Source organism: Scomber scombrus, chromosome 22 (genome assembly GCF_963691925.1).
Source record: "Scomber scombrus chromosome 22, fScoSco1.1, whole genome shotgun sequence".
Taxonomy (NCBI): domain Eukaryota; kingdom Metazoa; phylum Chordata; class Actinopteri; order Scombriformes; family Scombridae; genus Scomber; species Scomber scombrus.
In genome coordinates, this window is record NC_084991.1 from 14,908,218 (window position 1) to 14,918,444 (window position 10,227).

Genomic DNA, 10,227 nt, shown 5'->3' on the forward strand with positions numbered 1-10,227 from the left:
AGCAGTATTTCAGACACCCTGACAAATGAAAAAAGTCCCCGTGACCCTCTGCCTTCCACAACACCGTAACTGTAGACGGAGTGGACGGGGGGGGGGGGGGGCATCCATAGGGTAAAAGTAAAACCCCACTACAACTGATTGTGCAACAGCATGCTGTACTACACACCACGCTCACACTCAGCTTTCAGTGTTTCTCCCCCCCTGTCAAGGTGCCTTTAAATCTGATACATTCAAAAACGTCCTCTTCATGTTCACCCATCAGTACATAAACTGGCAGCTATTAGCTTATGAATAGTATACGAAGGTGTGTTTGCCGTTCTTTGTCTAAATCGACTTCCTGACAAGTCCATTTTGTTTCACTTTCATAAGACAAGGTCACGTTGTGCATATAAAAATAGGAATCCCTCACATTCCCGCCTGTGAACTTTCTAATTGTAGACCTTTCAGGTTGTAGAAAAAAATGCGGCAGCCTATATATCACCTCTTCACAGGCTTTTATCTCTTTATGAATCTGAGATGAATGAGGAATGTTTCTATTTATACCATCCCATGCATGCATTTCTCAAAGCTGTTTTGACTCTGCACATTCCAGTCTATTTATGTTGGGATTTTCTACACGTTACAATTGGCCATAGCATTCCCACCACATAAAACAGCTTGATGTAGCTTCTGTATATGAGTTATAGTTTGATGCTTTTACTGTAATAAGAATGGTAATCGATATTTTTAATCTAACCAACTTGTGCTTTCTGTCCTTGAATTAAAACACTGTCCACTGTTTTCTTTGCAGGAATGTCTTTTTTATTTCCTAGTTGGGGTGAAACCGACATTTTGAGATCTATATCTCTCTGTAATGAGCCATACTTCATAAAATGTTTAAAAGGTCTACCTATGTTTTATTACTGGTTATAAATACAGTAATAAACCATCAATAAGGACAACTTTAGGGTTGCTCGGCTGCAAAAAAAGAAATCTATTTGGCTGGTTCATTATCCTCTAAGCTCCTTCAACATACAAAACACATGTATTAAGAAACGTATTGCCATACAGACTTGATGGCTCATTACAAAGGCTATTCATGAAGTAAGGAACCTTCATTTAATGATTTAGTAACATTGGTTTGATCTCTGTGTTCCCAGCTCAAGTGTGAGATCTGGACACTGGATATTATGTTGGCATTGATGAACAAGATATAGGCGTTGTCAGGTATGTGAGATGAACGAAGCTGAAAATGAAATGCAAAAGAATCTTTCATATTGTCAGATAATCTAGATAATCCATAGTCATTGAGATAAAATATTACAGGTGGCTTTGATATTGTGTCTCTTTTTTTGTGTCTGTGTAAAACTAGTTTTACTTTCTTTTCCTTGGTTTAGGAACTATGTGCAGTTTGCAGCAAGGATTTGGTTTGACATGAAGGTAAAATGTTGGAAATCTGGAGCTTTTTAATGGTATAACTTAAAAAAGAAATAAATCTAAAAGCAAGTCATGCTGTGGGAGGTTATACACCAGTGACTGCGGTTGTTTTACAACCTGGCAAGCCTAATGGACGTTCTTTCAAGTGGTTACTATACTGGCCTTAAAAACCATTCGTAAATTCAGTGTTACAATTAATTAATGTAAAGTATATCTTATTCAACAGAGGTATCTCTCCCTTTTCATTCACATTCATTTTAGCCCTGTTATCTGTGGAATAACAATGCAATGTCTTTCACTTTGTCAGTAGCAGCCTTGGGAAATATTATTGCTCCCATTTTGCTGCCAGATGCAGATATTTAAAGCACCTGTCAAAAAACAAAAACCTAAGGTGACATTTCAATAACTTGTGAAGGACTTAATTTATATTATTTCCTACACAAAGTTAGTAGGTTGTAAAGACCCATTGAAAAAAAGATGCTTGATGCAGCGTGGCAGCCAAAGAGTTGGATAGAGTTTCACATTCTATATATAAGCCTGGTGACTTGTGTCTCTGCTGCGCTATTTAAATGCCAGAGTCCCACTTGTCAAAACAGAGGCGAGGGGCGCAACAATATGATGGACCTTTTTGAGACCAACACTTATCTTTTCAATGATTTGCGTTATTTGGAGGAAGGGGATCATGGACCACTACAGCACTTGGACATGGCGGGGGTGTCTCCTCTGTACAACGGCAATGACAGCCCGCTGTCACCGGGCCAAGACAATGTTCCGTCCGAGACCGGGGAGGAGAGCAGCGGAGAGGAGCACGTCCTTGCACCCCCGGGTCTCCGCGCGCACTGCCAGGGCCAGTGCCTCATGTGGGCCTGTAAGATCTGCAAGAGAAAATCAGCACCGACGGACAGACGCAAGGCTGCCACACTCAGGGAGAGGAGGAGGCTCAAGAAGATCAACGAGGCCTTCGATGCGCTGAAGAGGAAGACCGTGGCCAACCCCAACCAGAGGCTACCCAAGGTGGAGATTTTACGCAGCGCCATCAGCTACATTGAGAGACTACAGGACCTGCTGCAAACGCTGGACGAGCAGGAGAAAACGCCAAACGGATCAACCTACAACATTAATGTCAAAGAGCACAGTGTAAGCTGTTACTGGATAGCCTACAACCCCACAGAAAGAAACCCCCCCACACTATCCCCATGATATTCCTTCAGAGTTTTTCTTTTTGTGCTGACATGACTCAGTAATAGCTTCATTATGATTTTATGATGTGTTTTCTTCCCCATTGTATCAATAATAAATATAAATCATCATAATAGATCATTAATAGACTTATAATGTGTTTGTGCTGATAATAAGATTATGGTTTGTTTACTTTATGTTTATCTGTCAGCATTACTGTGATATATCTTTTCCACTGGGGACGAATACTGTGATAATGATGCCACTATCTCTCTGTCTTTCTATCTCAAAAATAGTAGTTCTAGCCTAAAAGTGTTCTTCAGCGACTGACACAAACATGTAAATATGATACACATGTGCTGTGTGATTTCTACAGGTGTCCGGTCATGAGTACCTTTGGAAAAAGTCCTCAGAGACCTGGGCGACCTCTGCTGACCATTCCACTGCAGCGATAATAAACCAGAGAGAAGGTACACATGTCAAACTTCATATACAATCAAAGTAAAAGTTATACCACCACTAAGAATCATGAATAATTCTAAGCTGTTTCTTTTGTGTCCAGGAACCAGTGAGTCCTCTGGGTCCTCCAGCCTCCTGCGTCTGTCCTCCATTGTGGATAGCATCACCAACGGCGAGAAAAGCAGCTTCAGCGAAGTCGTCTCAGAAAATTGAAAACGCTAGCAAACACCTTCACTAGATAGCATATTTAAAATTCCCATTGTTTATCTCTAAATTATTTCCACTGTATTCAGCCGGCATGGCTTCAGTTTGTGATGTTGTACAGCAGGAGCAGCCGCTGCTCTTTTGCAGATAAAAATGTATATATTTTATAATAATGTGATGTTTAGATTTATTTATTTTGTATTCAGAAGAAAATAAGCTGTCTAAGAAAGCTGATATTGTATTTAAATATTTGTACATAACTGACAGAATAAATAAACTGCTACTTTTGCAGTACTCTAAACCACTGTTTTCCTCACTCTTCAATGGCATGATGACAGAAGCTAAACCTCTATCATCTTCAGAGAAATTAGATGTAGTCTATAAATTGACATTATAAAAAATTACTCCCAGCTCAAAAGGTAGTTAAAACCTTTTCTGCAAATAAAACTGAAGCTTTTGGGTCACTTTATTCCTCACTGTATCCTTGTATTTAAATAAAACGAGAAACAAACTACCACTACCAGTTAAAGATCTACCGGTTCCCCCGGCATTCACGGCTATTAAAAATCCATAAAATCTGTCTAAACTACTCTGAAAGTTTGTTGCCGGGCTGCTTCTCTTTGTTCCAACTGGCATCCGGCAAGGCCTGATCCCAAAACAGTAACTCGAGTCCCCTCCAAACACAGCGTGCCTCTCCGTTCCTCTCCTATCATATGTTGGGGACATGGAAACTTGGGCAGCAGGCACTGAGTGCAAAGCCCAGTGGGATAATGAAGTTATCTAAAGCCATTAGGCCTTAATTCATCACTGCTTGCCTCATCATCGGATAGCAAACAGTTAACATACGAGCTATTATAATGTGTGACATGATGCTAACAGCATGGAAATCCATTGAGTCTTGTTTGTCATGTATTGACATGAAATGGGGGCGTTTGTTGATGATGTCAGGGTGCCTCAGATCTCTGTGGACGGCACAGAGTCCTGGTTGACCTGTGGGACACTGACTCATCTTTCAGGCCGGCAGGCGTGCACACGCAGCCATGCAAAGTGTTACACATGTGTCAGGTTTATCAGAAGCTGAAGACCTCATCGTGACATGCAGCAAGGGGAAAACAAGGATACTTCAGAGACATGAGAGGAATGCATAAAAAGCTTTATTGGCAGAAATTAAAGCACATTTTCTATACTTGAGTGCAATTTTGAGGTAGATAGAAAAGTTTTTACTACCTTTATTAACTTTACTTTACCTTTAGAGAGAAAAGATGAATTGGAGGTCACTGTTGTGAAAAAAAAATCTTTTGAAAGAATCACAAAGAGCTCAAGCTGTACTCCAGCATGAAGGTCATCTGCTGTTTAATGTTTTTTAAAGTCTACTGTAAAGAGTGTGTCGAGTGACCGGTTATGGATGCCAAGGTGCTCCACAAAACTCACAGCTGTGAAACTTTTAAATGACATGTGATATTTGCGTGTTTCCTGAGATAAGTTGAGAAGCTGTGAATTTGGACATGCTTTGTAAGGTTTTGTTTCATATGCATTGTTCTTTCAATTGTTAGTTTTGATGTATTGAAGGTTTTATTGATCTTTTATTGATTTCCAGGTGCATCACTTATATTGGCCTGTTGTGACAGGCTGTTTTTTATATGTTGTAATGCTTTGACTTGCCTGACTTTTGCTATTTCTCACTGTTGGTCGCGACCAAATTAGTTTCCTCTCTGGGTATCAACAAAGTATGTAATATAATATTTTTCTTCCATTACATCTAAAAAGGAAGTATTAGAAATATTTTTACTCCATCACATGTTTGATAATACTAGTTACTTTAAAAGAAATTACTATTGCTTGATCAACAACAACATGAACTGACTTGTATGACCTTTGTCCTTTTGAGAAGCTTTTTAAATGCATGACTTTTATTTGTAATTGAGTAATTTTCCCTTGTTGTATTTGCACTTTTATTCAGTCTACATACTTCTTCTGTCATTCAGCCTTAGTGTAATTAGAAACTGATAAATTAAACGGTAATCCGGGGCTCTTATGTATTGTTTCAACAGAACTATAGATATCTTAAATATCCTGTTTTCTGTAGAAACCAGACAGAAACCTGATAGCCTCAAACAGTTATGTGACTTTAATGGGCGCCTGCTCACCCCCTCACTCTGATAGCAGTGTCACTGCATTTTGAGGCTCTATGGGTATCCGCTAATCCGCTGCCTCTATTTGGTGATGACTGCACTTTACCAGAATTGTAGACCTAATATCAACAATTACAATTCATGCTTCAACAAGAGCCTTTTGCTTCAACACTGACACTTATAAGTGTCTAAAATAATTGACAAACTGTATAAAAACCTGAATTTCAAGCTGCTTGTCGAGCTCTCTTTGCCCTAGAAGCTCATTATCCGGCTGTATTTTGTACCTTACTGTCCTATTCGTATGTTTGCTCCATCAGACAGCAAGCATTCCCTCCCCACAAAGACCCGACATCCTCTTGAAGCCCTGACTATCTCTTGTCTACCTCTACAGGGATTTTGGTGTTACTGATGATACCGTATCTCTCATTTGGATGTGAAGGCAGAGTTTGAAAGTCAAAGCTGATGAAAGGTGAGCTGTTATACAGACAGAGGAGGATAAGCCTGGAGGCTGAATGCCTTGATTTATCCAGACTTCCCTTGAATATCCTGCTAGGAAAAGGATTCACTGCTACAGAGCTGGCACCTCTTTCTGCTCACTGCTGAACAAATGCTGTTGCCACTCAAAATGTTTTTTTGTCTCCCTAACTCATGCGAGTAATGTAGGATGGACTTGGATTGTCTTGAAGTGAAGTAGATCTTGTTTTGTTTTAATCAGACTTCATATATGTCTGTTTTTTTCTTTGTTTTACCAACCTGGGATTAAATATGTAATCTTTACAGTACAGTTTTGCCCCAGTCCAACTGCACCAATGGTATTTTTTCAGTTAAATAAGCAAAATGCAAGCAAATAAAAAAATAAAGCTAACTGTGTGGTCAAAGGGAGGTTGGAAGGAATCTATTCTGCAGTAATGTCAGTGACAAATTGTCTCTGTCAGGGGTCTTGTGTTGCACCAAATAAGCAGCATACTGAGTCAAAGCATGAGGCACTTTAGAAGAAATAAGGTTTTCAGACGTGAGGGAGATGGACATAAAAGATCACCTCCTGCCCCTCACTTAACTCTGTCTCTGACCCTTGAGAACAACAAAAAAGCAAACTCAGTGAGTTCCCTAGAGACCAGCAGAGAGGCCTTGATCCTCGCACTGGCCTGTGCGCAATGTCTGTGCCAATATAAACTCTGTGTATTTCTAATAACACCATGTGCTGCGCTAATCTAACTTCAGCCTCAATTAGCAATCGGTGAGTGCCAGGTTTTCTCATTGTCGACGTTGTTCTCAGTCTAAACAGCCTTTGATCTTCTCAGCAGCTACAAGCAAAGCCGAGCCGATGTCTTCTTCAGCTGTGCGTAATCCAAACTCCGAAGGCAATTCAGAGGCAGCAGGTAGCTACTGGTGTTTTCTTAGGTGCGCACAGTTCCCAGAGATGGGGGCTCGCCAAACGTTTTGACACATTGTGAGAAATATCCGCATTGTATCCTTGTAAGCTGTCAACAACATAATTACCCAAACCAGTCAGTGTCGAACTGCAAAAGCCCTGTGTAGTCTGACAATCTACGTCCGCTGGAAGAGAAGTAGAGATAATTTAACTTGATTCCAGCGCAGTTTGGAATATCACTGCCTTAATCTGTAAAAACTGAAAATCATCCAATTAATTTGTTTTCACTTTGAGGAAAAAAAGAAACACATTAGAAAACATGTTGAGATTTCTACAGCACAAACAACCTTGTTTTCCACATCTCAAAGCCTCAGATTCCACGTGAATACAAAGTGCTGCACCATAATGGCCATCTGTTGTGTGCTGAATTGAAGCACTTGCCTCGTGTCAATAACTTTTAATGGTTAAAATTTGGTCCTTCGAGGCAAAATGGTGCAGGGAATTGCGCAGTGGTGTCAATTGTGTAAATACTGTTTTAATGAGCTTTGGCAAACAGGCATCACCTCATTCACAGCACCTTCAGTGATGAGCCTGAGGTGTTTAGAGGGGGATTGCCGCTGCAATGTGAATTCACAGGGCTTGAAATGTTACACCTTTCTTTGCAGCTGGGCTGCATCTGCAACGCTGTTGTCTCCACCGTAAAAAATGGCCGGCATACTTGGACTAAACAAAACACACACTCTTTAATATTTATGTCTTCATAGCTGAGTGTCACTTTCATTGTCAGCTTTGACACAATGCCAGCAGGCCAATTACAGATAAATCAAGAAAATGAAGCATTTGTGACTTTTTTTAAAAACAGATCCACTTAGTGGTTAAAGCTGCGAATGTTTATCCACTCTCCTGAAACATTCCCAAGCATTGTATTCATCATGGCCTTGTAGCAGAATAGTTGTTGGAAGGAGAGAGTGGTGATGAGTGGGAAAACACCAGTAAGTGCAGATGTGGGAAACTCTGCAGGGTACTGGGGGGTGAGAGGCAGCGGGTTGGGATGGGGCAGGGAGGGAGCTGAACTAACCCCAGCCTGCCTTCTGGCTGGGCCAATGGGCCATGGTAATTAGATCTGGCCAATGTGGGCCCTAGGCTCTGGCCTCAGGGCATATAAGGGGGGCCTGGGGCAACAGACCCCTCATATCACTCAGAGGTTGCCTCTCTCTCACCCCACTCCTCTACCCTCCTTCCTTTCTTTGTGCCCATCTCTACATCCATTCAGTCTCCTTTCTTCAACAAGCCATGGATGTCTTCTCACCGTCCCAGGTCTACTACGACAGAGCGTGTGCTTCATCTCCAGACAGCCTGGAGTTTGGCCCCGGAGCGGAGCTCACCGGCTCAGATGAAGATGAGCACGTCAGGATCCCCGGAGCCCCTCACCAGCCGGGACACTGCCTCCAGTGGGCCTGCAAAGCCTGCAAACGCAAGTCCAGCTTTGTGGACCGCAGACGGGCCGCCACTATGCGTGAGCGCCGGCGGCTGAAGAAGGTCAACCACGCTTTCGAAGCTTTGCGGCGCTGCACCTCAGCCAACCCCAGCCAGCGTCTGCCCAAGGTGGAGATCCTTCGCAATGCCATCCAGTACATTGAGAGCCTGCAGGATCTGCTTCGAGAGCAGGTGGAAAACTACTACGGCCTACCTGGAGAAAGCAGTTCGGAACCCCCAAGCCCGTTGTCCAGCTGCTCTGATGGCATGGTAAGCCCTCTCATCCACATGTTCAACCTTGTCATGCAAACATCTGGTTGTGCAGAGTCTTCCAGCTCTTGGCTGTGGCTGCAAAACCAATAACTCATCACTAAAAGAAATGAAGACTCTGCTGCATGCTAGGCAGGACTTCATCTTGTAGAAACTTTACCTGAAAAGAACTTTATTGTTCACCAATGTCTCTTCCAAGTCTAGTATTTAAACCAGTGCACTGTTGCCATGTCTCATTACCATGTAGGGTTTTCCATTTCTAAACAGCGCAGATTTCCAACTTAGAAACCCATTAATCAAATAAGCTTGTTTTGCCCCAAGTCCTCAATTACCATGCTTTTCCGTGCATTTCATATTTCCCCATAATTTTTTAATACATTAATTATTGCATTAAATTTAAAGACTGAAACACTTTCTTGTCATCCGTGTGTGATGCTTGTTATTATAGGTCAGGTTGAATTACTTTTTCCACAACATCAGCTAATACAAAAGAACTTACAATGCTGGATGGAGTAATGGCTTTCCCACCACCGGACACTTTATAGCCCTAATAAACCAAACTAAATCCACCTTACTGAAGTCTGGCAGGAAAAACTGGGTGCTTTTCTGCATTCCATCCTGACTGCATGTTCTGCACCACTGCCAGGATTTTCTGCAGCTTTACAAGGAGAAAGTGTCATCTTGCACAAACTGGTGTTGCTTCCACTGATACAATCGATTTGCCACGCTCAGAGCCGGGCAGACTGCCACTTTGGCTTTAAGGTGGATGTGAAATAAAGAACCCCATAACTTTGGAATTCAGGATTTATTAGCCTGTCTAGAATATCATGAAGGGCATTGGTTGTGTTTTTTTTTTTTTTTTTGCACATTCTCCTGCCTCTTCCTATCCAACATATATTTATGCAAACAAACACAAAACATTGTTTCTGTCTGCAGTATACAACAATTCAAGGGTAAATCTGATTTCTCGTGTTCTTCCAGGCTGACAGCAACAGTCCAGTGTGGCAACAACTGAATGCAAACTACAGCAGCAGCTATTCATATGCAAAGAATGGTAAGTTCTTTTGACAGAAACAGCAGCCTGATACGAATATACAGTCAAGAAAATGTATGTTTATGTTTGCTTCTGGGTGTCCTGTAGGAGTAAAAACACAAAAATTAAAACGTTTTTTTGTCTCCAAGTCAAATTTAATCAACATATGAGGCATTATATCTACTGAAGTCATCACTTTATTGAAGTCAGGACTGATCACTTCTTTCCCTCCTTCTTATCAGAGTGTTATGGCAACAAAGCAGTCGGAGCTTCAAGTCTGGAGTGTCTCTCCAGCATCGTGGACCGTCTGTCCTCAGTGGAGTCCAGCTGTGGACCTGTGGCTCTGAGAGACATGGCCACATTCTCCCCCGGCAGCTCCGACTCGCAGCCCTGCACACCGGAGAGTCCCGGAACCAGGCCCGTCTATCACGTCCTGTGAAGGAAATCTCGCTTGGACAAGGATATATTGCCACAAGTCAGGCGCCGTGCTTTACCAAACAGCAGCTGCATTCGCAACGAGTAGCGATAAGAACTAGTTATCTGCAAACCTGAAGGAGGAACGGTGCCAAGAAACAAGCAGCTTTTATATTGTACATGAAATTGTAAATATTTAATGTAAATTCCCATTTATTCTATACATGCTATTATACCCAGACATATTTAATTATAACAGTTAATGTACTGTT

The 10,227-nt window shown here is 41.8% G+C and overlaps 2 protein-coding genes across 2 annotated transcripts; both read left to right on the plus strand.

Moving 5' to 3' along the window:
- Positions 1 to 2,031: 2,031 nt before the first annotated feature.
- myf6 (myogenic factor 6) lies at positions 2,032 to 3,517 on the plus strand. Its single transcript, XM_062443679.1, has 3 exons — positions 2,032 to 2,553; positions 2,972 to 3,065; positions 3,158 to 3,517. Exons 1-3 carry the CDS (start codon positions 2,032 to 2,034, stop codon positions 3,265 to 3,267), a joined length of 726 nt encoding a protein of 241 aa, XP_062299663.1. The 3' UTR covers positions 3,268 to 3,517.
- Positions 3,518 to 8,020: 4,503 nt separating this feature from the next.
- myf5 (myogenic factor 5) lies at positions 8,021 to 10,227 on the plus strand. The gene is made up of 3 exons (XM_062443777.1): positions 8,021 to 8,508; positions 9,490 to 9,562; positions 9,784 to 10,227. The coding sequence occupies exons 1-3, from the start codon at positions 8,056 to 8,058 to the stop codon at positions 9,978 to 9,980; spliced, it is 723 nt and encodes a 240-aa protein (XP_062299761.1). The 5' UTR covers positions 8,021 to 8,055; the 3' UTR covers positions 9,981 to 10,227.